Raw genomic sequence first — 23,049 nt, 5'->3', positions numbered from 1 at the left:
TACCAATTGTCCACAAAGGAAAAGACCAGCTGACTCAGATGATAAAGAGGACCAGAAAGGCAAGAAGCCTAAACCCACGCAGGTTTGGTGCCAGATATGGTGGGTGATAGGCCCAGTACAGACGCCAGTGAGTTATGCAAGGCATGGGGTAAAGTTAGGGATCAGATGACACTCATCTTCTTTGATCCAGGTGCCAAAGCCAACTTTATCTCACTAGAGTTAGCTATGAAGCTATGCATCAGAGCTGAAGAGATGGGGTACAGAGTAGAGGCAGGGTTGGCATGTCTTGGCCGCTCAGAGTGTGTTACTCCCATTATTGGAAAGCTGCGTCTGCATATCCAGTCATATGTGGACACAGAAGAATTTATATCATGCCATTGGAAGGGTGCGATGCGCTACTTGGGATTCCCTAGATGTTAAGAGTATATGGCGTTCTGGATGTCTTCGGCAAGACGATCACCCTTCAGCATAGGGGCAAAACTCATGTTTTGGATGTAAAGCTCAAAGGGGAGTCTGTCCCTATTGTGTCTGCTTCTGCTATCACTTTTGTAATAAAGAATCATCTTTCTGTGTACTTGATTTTTGCACGTGATGTCTCAGATAATGATCAGTCAAATTTATCTGTGTTAGATAAAGAAAGGTCAGCATTTTTGCAAAAGTTTAGTGACGGTTTTTCTGATTCATTACCGTGGCAATTGCTGCCAAAGAGACCTGAGGACCATCGGATAGATTTGGTGCCAGGGTGTAGTCCACCAGATAGACCTCCCTACAGGGTTAGTGCGGCGCAGCAGAAAGAGATTATGGGCCAGGTTAAGGAGTTATCAGAGAAGGGGCTGATTCAGCCTAGTTCTTCACCCTTTTGCTCCCCATTGCTCCTAGTGCAGAAGAAGGATAGCTCATGGCGCATGTGTATTGATTACCGTGCGTTGAATAAGAATACCATCAAGAATATGTTTCCTATTCCTCGAATTGATGATATTCTTGATCGTTTAGAGGGTGCTGCAATTTTCAGCATAATAGACCTTAAGAGTGGGTACCATCAGATTCGTATAAGGCCAGAGGATGTGCACAAGGTTGCGTTTAGAACGACATTTGGTCTTTATGAGTTTCTAGTGATGCCGTTTGGTCTAACAAATGCTCTTGCCACGTTCAAAAGAATGATGGACCGGATTTTTCGCTCGCATCAACAGTTTGTTGGGACGTTCTTCGATGACATGATAGTCTATTCGAAGAATGAAGAGGAGCATAGGTGTCACTTGACTATTGTGTTCGAAGAGCTGCGCAGTCACAGGCTACCTGTCAATCCTAAGAAAAGTGAATTCTTCCTAGAAGAGATCCACTTTCTTGGCTACATAGTCTCAAAGGATGGTGTCAGAATGGATCGCGCAAAGGTCGAAGCTATTAAGACATGGCCAGACTTGAAGACTGTGCACGATGTCAGAAGCTTCTTGGGATTGTGTTCCTACTATAGAAGGTTTATCAGGAATTTTGCAGAGATAGCATCACCTCTTCACGCTTTGCAAAAGAAAGAGGTCACTTTCAGATGGACTCAAAAAGAGATTTCAGCTTTTAGTCTCTTAAAGGAAAAGTTGAATTCAGATCCAATAATTGTCTTGGTAGATCTTAGGAAGTCACTTGTGGTCCAGTGTGACGCGTGTGGCAGTAGCATCGGAGCAGTGCTAATGCAAGATGGACGGGTAGTAGCTTATGAAAGCCGAATTTTGCAAGGGCTAGAGAAGACTATGCAAGTCTATGAGAAAGAGCTCTTGGCCGTGATTCATGCGCTTTCTAGTTGGAAGCACTACCTCTTAGGTGCTGATTTTGTTGTCCAAACAGATCATCAGACCTTGCGATACTTCTTGACACAGTCAAAGTTATCCAAAAAGCATATGCGATGGGCAAACATTCTTTCTATGTTCCACTTTCAGATTATGCATGTGGAAGGCAAGAAGAATGTTGTGGCTGATGCGTTATGAAGGAAGCCACAAATTTCAGCTGTGTCAATTCCTTATCATCATGAGTTAGATGACATGAAGGAACAATATGCTACTGATGAAGATTTTGCAAGGATCTTTCAACAGTACCAAGAGGGGCAACATCATGAGCACTACCATCCTCAGAGATGGTTTTATGATGATGCATGGCAGACTTTGTGTCACTAGGCCATTGCGACATAAGGTCATGGAAGAGAGTCATGTCCCACCGTATGCAAGGCATCGTGGTATTCATGCAACAGTTAAAGCGGTAGAGACATTCTTCTATTGCCTACCTTGAGGAGAGATGTGGATGCCTTTGTGCGAGCATGCGTAATTTGCCAAAAGGTCAAGTTTGAGAGGCAAAAGACACCAGGGCTATTACAACCACTGCTGATTTCGGATAAGCCATGGGAAAGCATTGCTATGGACCATTATCTGCAGGTTCAGCAAGCATGCCCATTTTATCCCTGTCAGGAAGAAGATAAAATCTGATCAGATGGCACGCTTGTTCATGTACAATGTGTTTAAGTACCATGGTATGCCACAATCGATTATGAGTGATCGTGATTCTCGCATGACCAGTTTGTTCTGGAGAGGATTGTTTGAGAATATGGGCACTACACTCAACTTCTCGTCTTCATTTCATCCACAAACTGATGGACAGTCAGAAGTGGCTAATTCTACTGTTTAGATCTGCTGAAATGCTATGTGTCAGATAATAAGGGCAAGTGGGAACAGTATTTGCCTATGCTTGAATATGCGTACAATAATACGGCGCATTCGTCGACTGGCAAAGCACCTTTCGAGATTGTTGAAGGCGGCAAAAAGGTTCCCTGCATACAAAGGACAAGATTTTTGAGGCAGATCGATATGTTGAGAACATGGATGAAATGCACTAGAAAACTAAAGCTGCCTTGGAGAAGACTCAGGCAAAGCAAAAAAAGGCCGTTGATCGTCACCGTTGTGAATTGCTGTTATCACCTGGTGACTGGGTACTGTTAAGGTTCGAAAAGGCAAGGTTAAAGAAGATGAAGGGCAAGGAATGGCTGTTTCGTAAGCTCAATATGCGTTACTATGGCCTTTTCAAGTGCTTGACAAGATCAGCGATGTCGCTTACAGGCTGAAATTGCCTGATGCGTGGAAGATTCATAATGTGTTTCACGTGAGTCTTCTAAGACCCTTCGTGGGTGATGTGCCAGAAGATATGCCAGATGAGGATCAGCCAGAAGTTGAGGAACTTGATGAGATCTTGGTACCTGAGCAAGTTTTGGCACATAAGGAAAGAAAAGTTAAAGGACAGGTTGCAAGATGCTATTTGGTGAAATTCAAGAACTATCCGCCTATGGATGCAAAGTGGATGGAAGAGCATGGACTGTCAGAGTCACCAAATGTATTGCAGCTTTACCTTGAAGCCTTTGGGTTACAACCTACTTATGCCCCAACCCAGCGTGTGCAAAGGAGGGGTAATGATAGACCTAGCACATCAAATGTACATATGAATTGAGTATAATGGATGGAAATGACAAAATTATGAAGGTCTCATTAAGTCAATTGTATCTATGTGTTACGACCTTTCCTGTGGATACATGCGATGATAAAAGAGTGCTAACAACACAAAATCATCAGTGGCGTGTATTTATGGTATGCAATCGAGGACGTTTACGATTTGAAGAGGGGGGTATGTCATGAGGACGTGGCAACTGTTAACTATGTCATGAGGACGTGGCAACTGCTAACCTTAGCTGTTAGTTTCTTTCCAATGATTTTTGTTTTATTTTTAAGACCCTCTTTTTGAAGTTGCAAATGGTCGGACATTGTATGGCCAATGTGAACAGTAGTTTCACCCGCAGACGGGAAGTTGGTCGGCACTGGAATTCGTATAGTAAGAGGATGTCTAGGCTCAGTGCAAGATCATGTAGGTCCCCCCGCCGCACTTAGCAAGTTGGTGGATACTAGGAAGTGAACTCAATAAAGGCATAAAGTCAAGGTGGGATCACCAACAGAAAGTATCCGACAGTTGGGCCACATTGCACTTTTGGATGCGGTTCCAATGAGGATAGATGGTTAGATGACGAGTGGGAGCCCAACGGAAGCATCTCCTGAAATTTAGGGAACTGCTATTTTGGGCCGTGAAATGTGTTCGCGTTATTACCTCCTGTATGACAAGGGGAACATTTTATAACTCTGCCGCGAAGTCAACTGAGCAACTAGTCGGGAGATTTTTAGGCAGCAACCCCGAAACGGGAAAAAGCTTGTAATCGCCCAAGTGGCACATTTCATGCACTTGCCTCATTCAAAAAAATAGGTGCTGATTTTTAAGCTGGGAGAGGCCTCACTTTGCATTCTGTCACTGGTTAAGAGCTATGGAGTGCTTTCTTTCCCTCTCATGTACAGTGTGGTGCTAGGAGTGATGCCCTGCACACTACACACTGTTCTCTCTCCCCTACGTGTAGTTATGTAATGCCCCACAAGAGGGCTCTTCATTTGACTGAGGTAGAGCTGTGTGGTTTCATGTTTTTGTGTTGAGGCAAGAGCCTCCTTGAGCAGGAACAGGGGTAGCTGATTGCTACTCCAAAGCAGGCACCGGTGAGTGTCACAACCTCACCATATAGGTGCGTTTTCAGCACTGTGTACGCGTTGTAAACTGACTGTTTTTCAGCCACTCAGACGCCAGAACCATTGGGAATAGTGCCCCACTGGCAGAGGACAGTTGGGGGATTGTTTGGGGCTGAAAACAGGGCAAAAATCAGAAAATACAGCGTGCTGAATTTACTGTTTTTGGGCAGGATTTAGAGGGTTTATGCCAGTGGAAGTGAGTTCCAGCAGGGGAATCGGTTTCGTGCAAGTTTTGGGGCCATTGTGTTGCTGAAATTTGCCTAAAACAGGTGGTATCTAGCTGGATACAGGTAAAGGATTCCCAGGACTCTACTTTGTAATTTACCCTCTCAAAGTATAAAGAAATACCGAAAGGGGCGCCAATTTTGAGTGAGAATGGCGATGGAGAGAGAGAAAGTGCCAACGCTGGGATAGAGAGAGAGTGGGTAAACGGGTTCCCAATGGAACCTCTCTACTATCGTAAGTGTACAAAGATAATGAATACATGTGGAGTGGCCTAGCATATATACTAGGCCCCAAGGCCCCCACGACCTCATGAGATAGAAGGCCTCATGACCCTCATGGGAAAAATACCCTAAGGTATAAAACCATCCAATGTGGGTGTGGTGAATGGAAAGAGGAATGACCATGTGCAATGTGCACATGTGACCCTAGGCTAAGTGCATGACATGGGTGGCCAACCCGGACCATACTAGCCGTACAACTTGAAGTGTGAAGCAGCCAGAGATGTAACTCTAACACCCCCTCTCAGCACCGGATGCTGAGCAAACAGAAAGAATGCGGTGAATAGAAGCCAAAGTTTGCTGGGAAACAGCCTTGGTGAAGATGTTTGCAGCATTGTCTGCCGTATGGACGTACTCCAATCGCAATTCTCCAGCCAGAATCCTCTCGCGTACATAGTGATACTGCACCTCAATGTGCTTGGTCCTCGCATGGAAGACCGGATTCTTGGCGATGGCGATGCAACTCTGGTCGTCACAGGAAAGAAGTGTCGCTGCAGTCTGTGGGAACCCCAGCTCCCCCAAAAGTCTCTGTAGCCAAATGCCCTCGCACGCAGCGTAGCAAGCTGTGCGGTACTCCGCCTCTGTAGATGAGAGCGCAACGGTAGGTTGCCTCTTGCTGCTCCATGAGATAGGTCCTGAGCCAAGTGTGAAAACGACTCTAGTAGTCGAGCGCCGAGTGTCGGGATTGCCAGCCCAATCCGAATCGCACCATCCACGAAGTGTGGAACCGCCTGAGCGACGATAGAAGATCCCCAGATCAACCGTGCCAGAAATGGACACTGCCAGTGTCGCTGCCGAGGCTTGGAGGAAAAAGAACTGAGTATGGAAACAGCGTAGCAGATGTTTGGGCGTGAATAGGTAAGCCACACTAAACAGCCTACGACATTGCGGTAATGTGTCTAGTCAACTCGAGCTGAGGGATCATGGATAGAAAGGTTCTCCCCGGGCTCAAGTGGAGTGCCTATAGGTCTGCACTGTCCCATTCTGTGTCGGTCAAGTATATTCGTAGCATACTTCCACTGAGAGAAGAAGATGCCGTGAGGTGTCTGGTAAATCTCAAAACCCAGGAAGAAGTGTAGCAAGCCCAAATCCGTCATCTCAAATGTCTTTTCCAAAGACAGCATGATGGAGCGGATCCTGATTGTCCAAGAACCTGAAAAGATCAAGTCATCAACATATACAATAACAATAGCAACCAAATGCCCTCTGATGCTACATAGCAGTTCGCGTCACCATGTGTACGCTTCAGTCCGAGACTAATGAAAAACTCATCAATCCTCTGATACCAGGCCCTGGAAGCCTGCTTCAGGCCGTATAGGGCTTTGTACAGTCGACAGACGTAGTCCTCGAAGCCAGGTTTCGCAAAACCCGGCGGATGCTCAACATAAATCTCCCCTGTAAGAGTATCGTTGAGGAAGGCACTCTTGACGTCCATCTGATAGATAGGCCAGCCGTAGTGGGCTGCTAATGAGAGTAACATCCGTATAGTAGTCATCCGAGCGGTCGGAGCGAAAGTCTCGTCGAAGTCAACGCCAGGGCGCTGTGCATAGCCCTTGGCCACAAGTCTCGCCTTGTGCTTCTCGATGGAACCGTTAGCTTTGAACTTCGTCTTGAAGATCCAGTGCATCCCAACAATCGTCCGCTTCTTAGGTCGAGGAACAAGCTTCCAAGTACCATTCCGCTCAATAGCGTCGAGCTCCATAAGCATCGCACGCTTCCAAGAGTTAGACTCAAGGGCCTCTTTCACTGAAGAGGGCTCAGGGGCCGTAGAAGAAATCCGCGTCATGAGAGCAAAGTTCACGAACTCGTTGCCCTCGTATACCTGCCTTTGCTGCTGAACGCGTGCTGAGCGTCTAGGTTGCCCAGGCTCCTGCGGCTGTGGTAACTCCGTCAATCCAGAAGAAGAAACTATCGAATAAAGCCAACCAGGTACAAGTCGCTCCCGAGGTGCTGCCGCTACTTCCTCTGGAGGGTCCTCAGCATCCTCTGCAGACTGGAAAGAGTCGGTGTCAAAATCAGCATGATCCAAGGTAGGTACTGGCTGCTGTGGTAGAGGTCTAGGTAGTGGTGGAGGCCTGACTGGTGCGGGAAGGGAGAGAGGTGTCGATGTAGAAGGCTCCGATGTAGACGCCCCCTCTGAAGAGCCGATGAACTGCTCATCAAAGACAACATCACGACTCACTGTAGTGGCCCTGGTGACCGGATCATGAAGGCGAAATCCACTGGACTCCTGACTGCATCCAACAAAGATCATCTTCTTGGACTTAGGATCCAGCTTCGTCCGCTTCTCCTTCGGCACATGCACGAAGGCCGGACACCCAAACACGCGTAGGTGTGCCACAGAGGGCTTGCGCCCATAGTAAGCCTGATAAGGGGTCATAGATGCTACTGCTGATGTAGGCGACCTGTTCTGAAGGTAGACCGCCGTGGAACAAGCTTCTGCCCAGAAAACCCGAGCCAGAGAAGCATGCTCGAGCATCGTCCGAGCCATCTCAACAATAGTCCGATTCTTGCTCTCGACCACTCCATTCTGAGATGGAGTGTAAGGAGTAGTCAGCTGGCACTGTATGCCCTCCGACTTGCGGAACTGCGCGAACTCCTTGGAAGTGAGCTCACCTCCGTTGTCTGAGCGAAGAGAGACAATCTTTAAGTCCTCCTTCTCCACCATAGTCTTCCAATCCTTGAAGTAGGATAGACACTGCGACTTGAGTTTCAAAAAGTAAACCCAAGTGTACCTCGTAACATCATCCACTAGCACCAACATGTAGAGGGCTCCGCTGAAGGAAGGAGTGGCTTGAGGGCCACAAATGTCGGTGTGGATCAAGGCTAGTGGTCTTGAAGCTCTGGTTTCAGCCTGCTTCAGAAAGGCGTCACGATGTTGCTTGCCCATCTGGCAAGCTGTGCAAACACCCGTAGGAGAGCGAATGCTAGGAAGCCCATCAACCAAGGACTCCCTGGATGCTTGCTGCATGTAGGAATAGTTCAAGTGGCCATATCTGGCATGCCACAATGAAGAAGATACCGAGCCATGTGATAGTAGTGCTGTGAGCTTGAAGAGGGCGCTGTCTCGCTCACCATGGGCTAGCACTGTGCCAGTAGCAGAGTCGGAGATAACAACCTTACCTCCTCCAAATAGTACTTGTGCCCCCTGTGAATCAAGTGAAGCCACTGAAAGGAGGTTGAAGGCTAAGTCAGGTACATACAAAGCCTCCAAAGCATTGTATCGTGGGTCAGTCGAAGATCTGAAAATGGGTATGTGGCCTGTACCAGAGACCGGTACCGTGTTGGAATCACCAAAAGTGATAGTCTGATCTGACGTAGTTGAAGGGAACTGAACCAGTCCCTCATAGGAGTCATGTGGGCGGTAGCACCGCTGTCCACAATCCATGCTCCAGACTGAGTAGAAGTCAATGCCGCACCGGTAGCAGCAACAAGGGAAATCCCCTCAGATGGCTTGGCAGTCGTCACCGCTGTGGAAGCTATGTTCTTCTTAGCTTTGTCAGCCTCGTCCCGCTTCTTCTTCCGACACTCCGCTTGCTTGTGCCCTTTTTTCTTGCAATAATGGCACTCGATGTCTTTGTTGTTGTTCTTCTTCTTCTTCTTGTCGTCCGACGTAGAAGGTTCGCCCGAATCTGATGTCCGGGTCTTCTTTCCCTTGTCCTTGCCCTTAGCCAGCAATGCACCATCCGCGCCAACAGCTCCTCCGGCCCGAAACTCGGAGTGGCTCTCAATCTGCATGAGCTCGGGAAGAACCTCTTCCCAGGTAGGCGGGGCTGCGGGGCGTGAGCGTATGATCCCCTGGTAGTAGGAATCAAATCGAGGAGGGAGTTTGAAGAGCAAGTGCTTGGCCATCTGTTGTGTGGTCATGCTGCCTCCAGAGGCAACGAGGTCGTCCCAGATCTCCCGCATCTTGCGAGTCAACCCCAGAAGTGAGTTGAACTGGCTGAACTGCAGGAGGTAAAGCTCCCACTCTAGCCGAAGACACCTGGCGACTGATTTGTCCTCAAACAATTCCGTAATGCGTTGCCAAAGCTTGTGTGTGTGCTCCTCCGCTTTAACTTCCTGTAGAACCGTGTCAGAGAGGTTCATAAGGAGAAAAGTGTACACCCGACAGTCAGTGTCGACCCATGAATCAATATCTGCCTGTGAAACAGATCCTGGAGTAAGAACCGGCTTCGTAGCCAATGTGCTGTCCTGAAGCCAATCCCAGAATCCATCGTAGGTGATCAGGGTCTTCACCTTCGTCTTCCAAACACTGTAGTTGGAATTATCCAGCTTGGAGGTCTCTGAGAAGACCGTAAAACCATATGCTGCAGGGGCAGCCATGTCTCGTCAATCTCCGTGCGGAAGCGTATGCCTAGAAAGCAGAGAGATCAAGTCGATGTGAGGATACTGTGATCAACCGTGCTAGAGGATAAGTGCCAGGCAAGCTGTCTATTCAAGAGCAACTGCTAAGGTGCTGAAAATCACTGCTGAACAGTAAAAAACAGCAAGCTTGTACGTCTCCGAACAAGATGGAAACGCTGCAGAAGCGGATGTTGAGTAATCCCTGTGTATCTCAGCTCTAAAGAGGCTGAAATGAGAGAAAAACAGCAAGCAATACTCGTCCAGAATCGCACCGGAAGAGAGGGGAAAATGCCCGATGAAGAGGGTACCGTAAGAACCGACAAGATCGATGTCCTCACCTTGTGTGTGCGCTGAAAACGCAGCAGTAGCAAAAAATGCAGCAAGCTGAAAATTGCCGAATTGCTAAGGTAAATGCCCGGCCGATGAGGGGCAATGAGGAGTAAGTGATAGGGGATGAAGGGGAACTCTGAAGCCAACTGCAACAGACGATAAAACCTCCAACTGTGTTGTTGAATAACACAAGCACCAAGTGGCGATGAGGGGGGAAGATGGACCAATGAAGAAAAAAAACGCTGGAGTTAATCTCTGCCCAATGCGATGATGAGGGAAAAACGCTGGAGTTAATCCCAAGAAAAAACACAAGGGGGGCTGGTCCAAAAACGCTGGTGGCAAAAACGCTGCTGTTCCAACTGATGCTTCTTCGCGATAGAAGTGAAGAGGAGGTTCAATGCTAGCCTTGTATGCCTCAATCGCAGGTGTAAGGTGCTCCCAGTCCAAGCGATGATACCATGTGAGAATGGCGATGGAGAGAGAGAAAGTGCCAACGCTGGGATAGAGAGAGAGTGGGTAAACGGGTTCCCAATGGAACCTCTCTACTATCGTAAGTGTACAAAGATAATGAATACATGTGGGGTGGCCTAGCATATATACTAGGCCCCAAGGCCCCCACGACCTCATGAGATAAAAGGCCTCACGACCCTCATGGGAAAAATACCCTAAGGTATAAAACCATCCAATGTGGGTGTGGTGAATGGAAAAAGGAATGACCATGTGCAATGTGCACATGTGACCCTAGGCTAAGTGCATGACATGGGTGGCCAACCCGGACCATACTAGCCGTACAACTTGAAGTGTGAAGCAGCCAGAGATGTATAGGTTGTCGGCGTCTGCTCAGAGCATTCTAGCTTCCGAGCTGTGTGTGTGCTTAAGTGTTAATTCCCGTCGCAGGTTTCCTTTGCACGTTCTCTTTGTGTGTGTCTAAAGTAAAGAATTTCGGGTGAAAGCCAAAGCCTACCGCCCTACGGGCCGGTTTCATACTTAATATTATGAGATATATGTGAAGTTTCTCTTATAAGTGCAAGAACAGAAGCCAATACAATCATCTAATTGTAAGATGCTTACTGGAAACCTTATGCGTGCAAGATGCATTTTGAAGAAGGCTAAATGAAAATCTTCAGGAACTTTTTACTCATTTAGCTCTTTGGGCTGTTTACTGATGTATTGGCTCATCAACAGGGGGACCGAACGGATAAGCGTGGGACTAGTGCTTTCAACACTTGGAAAGATGTGCTAATTCCAGGCAATGTGGATGACAGCATATCATCTGCAGCAGCAGCACTAGAAGATACAGTCAGGCCAATACAGTTGTCACAACGGAAGCATCTTGCTAACTTCCTCGGACGCGCCCAAGGAAAAGCTGGACGTCTTCACCTTCTACAACTTTCTCAGATGTTTCCTGAAAAGGTGTACATTCAAAAACTTGGAAAAAAAAAGTTAAACTTGAAGATTTTAAGAATTACACTCACTTTTAATATTTCCATGCAGTTGGAAGCTCCAGAATTGGCTTTTAGTGGCCCCAAAAAGTTGGGTAGAAGAGAGTATTTTGAGCATCTTCGCAATGCCAAGTTTTGCTTAGCTCCTCGTGGCGAATCATCGTGGACACTTCGTTTCTATGAATCCTTTTTTGTTGTGAGCACCTCATTTGCAATACCTCTTTTTTTGAGCACTGACTTTGAATGGTGAGTCTTAGTTTAGCCAATTTAGAAAGATTGGCACTGACATGGGCACTGAGTCTATCAATATTAATTTCTGAGAGGGAAAAGACTTTATTTGCAAGGACTACTAATTGTTTGGAACATGTTGCCTAGCAAGTGGGAAAGAGCTGTCCAATGATGGAAGCTCTAACATGCATAGGTTGTTTCTGCAGTTTAAAGGGAACGAAGTCATGATAGAACAGAATCTACTCTTTGATAATGTTGTTTTTTCCTGAAATTTTTTGTTGTTTTGAAGTCTGGTTGATTCATTGCAAGCTTTTCTCACGTTTAATGAGTGAAGGTTTTGTTTCTCAGGAATGTGTCCCGGTCATCTTGTCAGATGAGATGGAGTTGCCGTTTCAGAACGTTATTGATTATCGGGAATTTTCCATAAAATGGCCATCCAGCCGAATCAGCAAGGAGCTGCTAGATTATTTGGAATCCATTCCAGGTAAGGATGTAGGCTGGTGTTCAGATGATAATTAGCAAGCCCGCTATATTTAATGATCATGAAGGAAGCAACGGGGACCAAAAATATGACTCTAGTGTCTTCTGTAAAAATGAATCAGCCAAAAGAAGAGAGAGTCGTCTAAAATGTGTTTGCTGTTCAATTCAGTTAGCATTATCGGATATTTAACTGATGTCAATGTCAAGATAAGCGGTGAATTATCACTACAAGGAGTCTAAAATATTGAAACAGGGGTCTTTAGACCTGATGTGGAAAAGCACTTGGAATATCGTGGAAGCTCGTGTGAGATAAAGGCCAAGAGAAATAAGGGCTAATGCTTAGATTCCTGTTCTAAGAGCGAGTATTGGAGGATTTCCATAATAGCTGGAGGAGGCATGTGGCTTGCATCACTTACCTGGAGCATCTTGCGTGAGAAAAGCTAGTTTCAAGAGGCCTTGAGAAAGGACCCAATATCTAAGGATATATTGGATTAGCCATGCCTGCCTCACAACATTCTCACTAATGGCCATCTTATGATTGTAAAAGGGAGGTCACTGATAGGCAACAATGGGGAGAGAGGCTAGTGTTGTATATGTTGCCAATCCTCCAACTGGTTGAGCTCTCCTCCAGATTTCTTACATGCTTAAAATGGGACTCCCTAGTCTCCGTTTTAAAGGCCTCTGAAGAATACTCAGCGGAGGGTGGGCTGTATGGACGGGGCGAAGGAGGATGTGGGCGGGCGGAAGGGGACAGCCGCAGCAAAAATGCTATGACACTCACGAAAAGTGTCTGCAGCAGCGCGTGGGTAAGCAGCAGGATCAGCGGGCTGTTGTTCATGAGCGCTGCAGGTTTATGCATGCGTTAAACAGAGGTGATGCAGGCAGGACAGCGTGTGCTGCAATTTGGGGTTAGGGCGGACTGCAGCAGGCAGAGGATAGGGGCATGCTGCAGCAGATAGGGTTAGGGTTAGGGCGCACCATGGTTAGGGGTTACTGCAGGGTTGCAGGTCAAACTCTCTCAATATATGGCTTCTCTCTCTCTCTCTCTCTCTCTCTCTCTCTCTCTCTCTCTCCATGTGCGTATTACTGGTATCAAAGACACCGAGAATGTAGAAGACGAAGTGAAGGAACTCTTGCAGTGCATGGGCATCCCGGAACCTATGCACACAGGTGCTTGGAGAGTAGGAAAAAAGGGAGTGGATGAGAAGGGAAACGTCAAAGAGAAAGCACTTATTTTGCGTTTCCCGACTTTGGAAACAAGGAAGGAATTCCTGAAGAAGAGACCAGCACTTAAGAAAACTGGAATATTTATGGGGGATGACCTTACTTTAGCACAAATAGCACATATGCAAGAGTTGATGCCAGAGATCAAGGCAGCAAGGGAGAAGGGAAAAATTGCCTTTTATAGAGGAGGGAAAGTAGTGGTTTTGGAAAAACGCACAGCATGACGGTGCGAGACATATGGGACCACACTCCGGATGGCGGTATGGAATTGTAATGGATCATATAGGCTGGATGTGGGTGCCTTTGAGGATAGCTTCAGAGATAGAGACATTGTCTTTTACTCAGAGACACATCAAAAATCTGGACAGTTGATGCCAAATGTGACTGGTTATTTATGGAAGACAGCTTGTCGGCCAGACGCTAGATCCCAGCATGGGAGTCGAGGTTCAGGAGGGGTAGCAGTCTTATTCAAGGAGGAGTTGCAGTCGCTATTACAGATTGTCCGGAGAGATGACCAGGCGAGATACATGTGGGTGAGACTGAGAGCTGAGACAGGCAGATTCTTATACATTGCTATATGTTACTTTCCCCCTAGCACATCAGTCTATACCTCACCTAGAGGGCAATCCCCTTTCTCTATACTTGATGATGACATATGGGAGTTCTCTAGAGATGGAGATATCATTCTCTTGGGAGACTTTAATGCCAGGACGGCCAACTCCCAAACGGTATTTTATGATACCTCGGAGGAGATGCTTAGAGAGATGGATATATCGGAGATGGGACTTGATAGACACTCACAGGATAGAGAGCACACAGAGTATGGGAGATACCTCATGGAGATGACGACTACGCATGGTCTGGCCATACTTAATGGTCTAGAGATTTTTCCTTCGTCTGGGGAATTCACATGCTTTCCACACAGACATGGGGCCAGTGCGGTGGACTATGTCATGACTTCACCGAGCTTCATCTCTAATATTCAGGATCTCAGTGTGGGTCTTAGGCCTGTTGGAGTAGCAGGGGACCATGCTCTCCTGACTTTTTCAGTCTCTTTCCATTATAGTGCCTCTCAGACACCACGGAGGATTGCACACACACGGTATACTTTTACACCAGAGACGGATTCAGTTTATGTGGAAGAAATTTACAGACGGATGTGGGCAGCCGAGCCTGTATATACAGTGGAAGAGATCACCACTTTATTGACGGAGATCTTGCATGGGGCTGCAGCAGCAGAGGCATACCCACACACTCAACCAGATCAGAGAAGACATTTTGGGAACATGCCTCAGAATAGTTGGTATGATGAGGAATGCAGAGAGATGAGAGTTCAGATTCAGAGCGAGCTTATACTTGGAGTCATTACATATAGACAGTCTCGGATTGCCCTTCGGCGCTTAGTGCGACGGAAGAAGCGGGCCTTTTCAGCCCAGATGGAATGTGATTTGTATCAGCTCTTTTTGAGTCGAGATTCAGGTGAGGCCTGGCGTCTCTTCCATGAGCACTCACCTCCTCCAGTGATTACCTCTCCCGAGATTTGGGGTTAGTATGCAGCATCATTATATACAGTACCTGGGCAACCACCATTACCAGACCCTCTAGAACCATGTCCAGCCACTAGTACCTTCTTTACTACTGAGATGGTGAAGAACGCCATTGACAAGATGAGGACTAGGAGAGCATATGATCATGATGGTTTGGTGGCAGAGCTCTTGATACTTGCTAGAGATTTACTGTCAGAGGTTCTTGCGCGGTTGTTTAACCGTGTCATGTGTGAGGGACTACTCGAGTCCTGGAGATTATCTACTATTGTACCTCTCTTCGAGGCAGGGGACCCCATTGTGCCAGGGAACTACCGTACTATTATGATAGGGCACACATTGGCACGGTTGTATGCATCCATTCTTGAACAACAACTGAGTAAATGGGCAGAAAATGAGGGCATACGAGCAGCAGGACAAGCTGGATTCAGGAGGGGTTTCTCCACTTTGGACCATATTCTTACACTCAGAGCCATTATTGAGGAGGGTCGGGCACATGGGAGACGGATGTATTGTTGCTTTGTGGACTTCCGCAAAGCATTTGACACAGTGCCGAGGGCCAGATTGATGCACAGGCTACTGAAGTTGGGAGTACCCACAGAGATCATATGGGGGATCATGGCTTTATACGGCTCAGTGACTGGCCAGGTACGCACTCTTGAGGGGATTTTTGACATTGTTCATTCCACTATTGGGAGTGAAGCAGGGGTGTCCTTTGTCCCCTACACTTTTTGGTATGTATGTAGATGAGGTCTCTGACTACATTGACAGAGAGGGTGACAGAGGCGCTCAGCTAGGAGGGACATGGATCCCTTTATTATTATATGCTGATGATATTGTGTTGATATCAGAGTCGCCAGAGGGCATGCAGAGACAGTTAGATGCATTGCACAACTTTGCAGAGGATAGTGGACTGTCTGTGAACCTTGGTAAAACCAAGGTTATGGTGTTTAACACCACACCACAGTGGGTCAAGAGATCGGCACCTACACTCGTATATGGTCAGGACACTGTGGAGTACACAAATGAATATACATATCTGGGGGTGGTATTCACGGGACTGAGGTTTACTATGAGGAGAGAAGCAGAGACTAGACTGTCCAGAGCCTATGCGGCATTGGGAGGGCTAGAGAGGATGTGTTCGCAGGTTCAGTTTCAAGAACCACGAACAAAGCTATGGCTCTTTGATACTTTGGTTGCTTCAACTATGCTTTATGGGGTCCAAGTTTGGGGACCATCTGTGAATCATGACAGTTGGAGGAACATGGAGAGACCCTTGGTATTTATGATATCCCGGATGATTAGAGCCAAGGCCTCCGTACCACATGCGATTATTCGAGCGGAGGTAGCCGCCCCTCCTATTGAGATTGAGGCTCTTACTAGATCAGTGTCCTTTATGCACAGTCTATGGGATACACATAGAGGCAGATATACTAGATTGGCTCTTGAGTCTTCTAGACAGTTAGCGATGCAAGGAGATGCATCATGTTGGTATGCGCAGATGACCTCATGGTTTCAGAGGCATGGTCTCAGCATGGATAGATCACCCTCCCTGCCAGTCACACGGACGGAGATCACTAGACTCATTTGGCAGGATCTAATACAGTTGGACACCAGGAGGACATGGGTAGAGCCGATGCAGGAGTTGGGCACGAAGATGGCTTTTTACAAAGAGCACCTTCTCCAACTTTCGGGAGATGGGTTTGTGACTCGTCTGAGCTACATGGACACTCATTTGTCTCATGGTCTGCGATGTGCTATTGGTCAGATTCGCACATCCTCACACCAGCTGGAGATTGAGACGGGTAGATTCAGAGGGATACCGCTGGAGTCTAGGATATGTCAACTATGCGGTAGAGAGCCAGAGACAGAGCTACACTACATATGCCACTGCACTGTGTATTATGAGATACGAGGGCGCTTCCATTGCTTATTCAGGGAGGGTTTTGGACCCCTAGATAGAGTCATGAGGTATCAGGATCAGAGATGCCTTGGCTTATATCTACTTGAGCTACACCGACATAGAGATAGTCTGTTGAGGAGACATGGAGCACGACAGTCGCAGAGACAGATCACAGACTTCTTTGGATCGAGGGAGCCAAGAGACCAACCACCAGCACAGGGTTGTACCCGCATTCATACGAGAGGCACCCTCATTGACAGGGCGACTGAGCTCGGGAGATCGAGACGACCACGACCGAGACACAGGAGCACACTCCATCGACGGAGACTCCAACAGAGGATCAGAGGCATTCTAGCACGACACCCAGATTGTCATTGAGGGCCTATTCTACATTTTTCACATTTCACACTCATTTTCAGTTTTCATTTTTACTTTCAGTACTTTTTGTACTTGTACTTCAGACGTTGTATTAGATTCACCACTTTGTATCTGATGGTCTCATAGGTCATTTTGGCCTTTTGAAGACATTAATATATCATTTCATTTTCATTTCTCTCTCTAGCTTCAACCCTTTCTGCCGATTCCTTGTTTGGATGCGCAAGAAAGATTGGCTGATTGGAACCTTTGTGAGGATTCCTTTTCTCAGATTCCAGCTTAGCACCAAGGTACAGTCACATTCTTGGGTATCAGAGAGATGCAATTGGTAGTGGCATATGCAAAAAATGATGCTTGGTGGTGCAAATGTCTTACACCATATAGAAAAGTCTTCTTCCTCTTTAAGGAACGTTTGTTCCTATGGTGATGCCTTGTTGGAGTGCTGCCAGTAGGCGGATGCAGGATGTAACATGTTCATGTTGTTAACATTTGGAGGAGACTTGTGTACATTTGCTTTGGTTCTGTCCTTCCTCTTAGAAATTGCTTTTGGGCATCTCCAGTTGCGTTCGTGCTAGATTCCCTTCTCTCCCCTTTGGGAAGTGGTTCTGGCTGTTCGGTGTGCCGTCCTAGCCTTCTAGGGATGCTACCATCTTCTTTGCCTTGGTCCGTTATTGGGCTTTGTGGTCTATTTGGAGTTTTTGGAATGATCTTTTGCTCCTCAAAACTCCCAAGAGGTCAGTCTCTTGGGCACTGATGACTTTAATAGTATTGAATTGAAATTACGCATTGTGAAGCTGACGGTTACATTGTCCTGTGGATGACCACTATGAATTTATGATTTGCACTTTCCTTTTGTTGGTGAATCTGGGCTTTTCCTGGATTCCATCTAGCAATGTATGTGTGTCACGTGATTGTTTGTTCTGTTTTAATGTTCGAGCCTTTATTGTAGTTCACCTTATGAGGCTATATTTAAATTTTATGATCTAAGCACAATGCTATGCTTTCAGATATAGATATCGAGAGGATGTTGGCGCGTGGGCGAGTTGTAAGGTGTCTCTTTGTATATGGTCCAGAAAATAAAGGCTGTACTGCCATGGTGGGTATACTATGGGAGCTTCAGCGGAAGGTCAGGCTATTTCATCAATCAAGAGAGACATTCTGGTTGCATAATGGTACTTTAGTGAATAGAAATTTGTCTCCAATGACAAGCTGGTTGCCTCCACTGCAAGTACCTTGAAGGGCTTCTTTAGTGGTTTGGTGAGTATAAATGCAACCACGTTGTATGCCTTCTATTTATATTTTTAGCATCCATGTAGGGCACGGAATTACCCCTTAAGGTTTTTCCTTTGCTGTGTGGGGGGCTATGCAGGCCAATGTATGTTTTTAAGATGTAATGCCATCTAGTTTCTGAAATGTGCATGTGGAGATGGAGGACTGATGTATTATACAGTACAAGGAGACCACCTTATCATGACATCCCTTCGTAGCAGCTCAATTTATTATACATTGAGAGTTTTACACAAGGGAACTGCCTCGTTATCATCTCTCTCTCTCCCCGTCGGATAGATCTTTAAGGTCTCTTGGGATAGTTTCCTACGACGCTAAAATTCTCTTCTCTTCTTCTTCTTCTTCTCTCTCTAGTAGAGTGAGAAGTAGAGTGACCCTTACATCTTTGATAATTGATAGGACAAGTGTTGCTTGCCCATTGGGCTCATGTTGAAGAATGCTAGGAGTTGGGTGTGCATTCGTGGCCACCTCTCAGGGTGCATACTTCTGATATTGCAAACCAATTGATTGGCTGGAAATTGGCTCCATCGGAAGGGTAAATACTAGACCATTGGCATGCTGTTACAAAAGTTGGCAGACGCTTGTGGTTGTGAGCATTACATCAATTTCAATAATAGTTTTAATGATAAAATCACATAAATTCCAAAATATCCCATCACTGTGAAAAGAACTAGACACTACAAATATCATATTTGAGCTAAACTACTTCATTACAAGTACAATGGACACAGGAGACTGGCAGCTGCTTTTGATCAAGATTCAGATTCAGTAGCTTACTACATAGTAGTGATGGCGTCGTCATTGCCCGACCTAAACACGGTCTGCCTAAAGAGGGATTTCTATGATAATGTGATTGTTGAAGGCCAAGTGATTTCAAGGGTTTGAAGCTTACCACACATTAAAAGGAGGTTGTGCCTGCAGTAATAGGTTGATGTAAGGAGATTTTTGTGATTTCAAGATTTTGATTTTTTAGGTTGGCTTCACAAAAGGATAACCCACTAGAGGAGAAGTATGAGAGCCTAAGGGGAGGTGGCATAATGTCTGGGCATGGGTATGCTTTTACAAACACCAAGGATTTGGTGTAGAGTTGTATTCCTTGTCACACCCATTCTAGGAGGTAGGATGGGCTACTAGGTAAAGCCCTGCAGCATAAACTTGCATACCTAAGCTTATGGGCACCTCCTCTTAGACCCATCACTATGAATTACATGGGCATGACCACTTCAATACAAAATTTACATGGTCAACCGCTTTCTTCTCCATGGATGACACTTGTTTGTGAATAAACCCTTTACTATATCCTCGCAATATTACAAATTACAATGAAATTGACAATGATGAGTGAGAAGGGATTCTATGGGACCAACATCATCAACAGGAGTTCCATTTACCCAAGGTCAATCCATGTGCTCTCTTAAGTTCTCAATGCAAGGCAATGAAGCTTCTAGCCTGCCTTTGTGTTGGTGATGAGTATTTGGGCTTTCAATTTAAGCAATGTACTTATAAAGTGTATGGAGATGGTATTGCGTGAATTAGAGCCAACTATATAGATGGGCTTGCATTTAAGCATTCATGAAATCTAAGAGTACTTCATTGTTGTATTGTAGTGATGCTCTTTTAACTGTCTAATTTAAGTATGCATTATTGGACATGAGACTATAAACAATCTCATAGATAAGTAGGTTTATGGATTACTCCAATGTTTTAAGCATCCTTGTACTTGTAGGAAATTAACCATATCTTTTGCTACTTTGGTGCATTTTATCTCGAGGATGCTTTCTCGCTCGTGTCTTTGTAAATTGACACTAGTAACACAATGTGTTGTATGCTCTTGAGCTTCTCTTTCTCTAAGTTGAGTGTTCATTTGATGTAGGGGCACTATATGTAAGAAACCACTGTGGGTTTAACTTGGATATGGCAAGAATTTGGACGAGTTTAATTTTAAAGTACTAACGAAAAAAGGAGCATGCAAATGTCACCCTTCAAGATAATAAATTACATTTCCATTCAAAGGCAAAAGTGATAACTATGATTTTGATACAAGTCCCAAAAGGTGAAACAAGATCTTCTCTTCCACATAGAATTTTTCTTCCATTATGCACTCAAAAAAAGTTAGAAGTATGTGTAGATTATCTTCAAGTATACGTTTTCAAACTTGTGCATATTCTTCAAATAAAGTAGTTATAAATACCCAAGGTCATTGGTGGCTAAGATCTCTATATTTATGACAATGTCAACTGGATTGATGAATCTTTTATCCTTCAGGACAAAATTTATACCCAACAATTCAGATCCTGTGTTGCAATCATCGTAACAAAGCTTTCTGATGCTATCTCACAATGAATGTTGTATGCCTTTCCTTGCTTAGCCAACCCCTACTATGCATCTACACAATGTTGCTTTCCAAAACTTAGCAGATTTTTAAAATTTTTCATCCAATAGTTTTCCTTTGTCTATGACAATTTTACATCCACATTGAACAAGGAAAGTAGAAAAGTTGTATTTAATTTTCAATGTGGATGCAAATTGTCATAGCATACAAATCTACACTAGAGCGTGCATACAAAGCTCATAGACATCTTTCTATGGTTTGCATAGCTGCACTAAGCGTCATGTTGGAGTCGGTCACCGTAGAACTGACTATCCCTATTGCAAATGCTCCCACTGTAGCTACTAAGTCGGGCCTCGATACTAACCGATCGGACATGAGACGTACAAATGTTGACAAAATCTACGTAAATCTGGTAGTACTAGCCTCCTTAGGGCTATCTGCATACATTGCATCATCAGGACTATTCGTCATGTATGGATGTGTCGTCACCAACATTAGGACGATTACGTCCTTTTCATCCATAGGTGCATCAGCCTCAACATGAGTATATCAAAGAACTCTGTCATACAGATACCAGAGAAAAATTAAAATATAAATTGTGTAGCATCTACTCACAATTGCTTCCAAAATACTTCATGCACATGAACACCATAAATCAGAATGTGAACTTTGCATAGGCATGTGCCATGCCAAGATTTTTGTAATTATTCTCCATGAAACCTAATCAAGCTCTCTCTCTCTCTCTCTCTCTCTCTCTCTCTCTCTCTCTTTCTCTCTCTCTCAATCGTGAAGATAGAAGTAGATGTTAATTTAAAAACAAGCTCTTATATGGTTTTTTGACTCACACAAGGGAGGCCAAGCAATTTAATACTTTAAATTCCTCTTTCTGACTTCCTAAATATGGTTTTTAATCACAAGATAAGTGCCAAACTTTAGCAATGAATGCCTGCTCGAGGTCAAAGCCAACCTATGACACCGAACGATGTACGTGTGTGGGTATCCAAAAAAAAGGACAAAAGTGTTGAAAATAAATCTTCTACAAAAATGGGGCTACGCATAGACCATCTCTAGGAGACCTCATTTATGTATAGATTATAGGAACAAACAAAGAAAAGAGAACAAATGAGGACGTTTTTCCTCGCGTTGAATTGTTGAGATGGTCTTTGAATAAGTGAAAGTTATAGTTTTCCTTTTGTCTATGACAATTTACATCCACATCGAACAAGGAAAGTAGAAAAGTGTACAGAAAATAGGCTATTGATCACAAGAAAATAGGGTTATAAGAGCCAAAAGGTCTAATAGATTTTTTATCTCAAAAAGATATTGATGATTCCCATTGTACTTAAGTTCGTATGTGTTAACCATTGTCTCATTATAACAAACTATGTTTTTAAAAAATATCTAACTATTTGGAAAAAAATACAGAGCCGGTAGAATTGGAACAGAAGCATAATTATTTTTGAAAATCCTAGATACATATTTGGCTTCAAAAAATGAAGTTCACTGCCTACATAGTACAAGGAAGAGAAGAAATGCTGAATGAAAGGTAATGAAGAAGAAAAACAAGATGCAAGAAAATAAAAATATATTTGTGCACATTCGACCTCCTCTTTATTTGGACATGAAAATTCTCTTGACTTTCCACTTTCATGGGGCTTTCTATTTCCTAAAGTCACCCTTCACTCATGCATTTGAGATTATTTGAAAGGATTTTCATTTTTTTGGAATTGTGGAGACCTAATCCTTTTGATTGCACAAATATGAACCTTTTCCAAGATCTTTTAAAAGCACGGCTAAGAATAGTCCTTCAATCCATTGGGCAAGTAAGCAACAATGTGGATCTCAAAAGTTATCTACCTTTTCCGACTTTGCAATGGTAAGGATGTATAACTTATCACAAATTGAAGCACTACAAGGCATAGTTAGGAACAAGGAGTGGGGGACAACAACATGCTTAATATCTGTTCCCTGTTACAAACTCACATCTGAAACACAAAACAGGGATTCAAAATGGGAATTTGGAACGGGAATGGAGAACGGCGACATGAATGATCATTCCTGATAACTATGCTACAAGGTACAAAGCACTCCTTAAGTATTTGCCAAGATTGCATCAATCAATTGCCTATTAGAGTGGGCGTTTCCAATAAAATGCATGCAAAACCCCAATACCTAGACATTTTCAGCATTTGTTCTCTGGTGCCAATGATTTTCTTGCTTTACTTTGAGTAATCACAGTACTGAGAGAGATAGAATTTAAGGCATAAGTAGGTGCTTGCTTATGGAACTTGCTTTAAGCAAATCACAAAATTTGTGGCCCTTGGTATTCCCTAATTGGGCACATCTGGTATGGAATCACAGTATTGAGAGATAGATAGCATTTAGGACATAAGGAGGTGCTTGCTTATGGGACTTGCTTTAAGCAAATCACAAAATTTGTGGCCCTTGGTATTCCCTAATTG

General features: G+C 44.8%; 1 protein-coding gene across 1 annotated transcript in view; it reads left to right on the top strand.

The window, feature by feature from the left end:
* Positions 1–18,671, top strand: part of LOC147464523 (Exostosin family protein) — an 88,796-nt gene extending 70,125 nt beyond the window's left edge. Inside the window, exons 6-9 of the mRNA XM_086515373.1 lie at positions 10,958–11,185; positions 11,267–11,410; positions 11,791–11,926; positions 17,976–18,671. Of these exons, the coding sequence (XP_086371499.1) occupies positions 10,958–11,185; positions 11,267–11,410; positions 11,791–11,926; positions 17,976–18,205 (738 nt within the window). The 3' untranslated portion in view covers positions 18,206–18,671. The remainder of the gene's footprint in view (positions 1–10,957; positions 11,186–11,266; positions 11,411–11,790; positions 11,927–17,975) is intronic.
* Positions 18,672–23,049: the final 4,378 nt, after the last annotated feature.

The sequence above is a fragment of the Adiantum capillus-veneris genome, chromosome 1 (assembly GCF_014529385.1).
Source record: "Adiantum capillus-veneris isolate H3 chromosome 1, ASM1452938v2, whole genome shotgun sequence".
Classification (NCBI taxonomy): domain Eukaryota; kingdom Viridiplantae; phylum Streptophyta; class Polypodiopsida; order Polypodiales; family Pteridaceae; genus Adiantum; species Adiantum capillus-veneris.
Note: the sequence above shows the minus strand (reverse complement) of the source record. Positions and strands in the feature narration are given on the sequence as shown.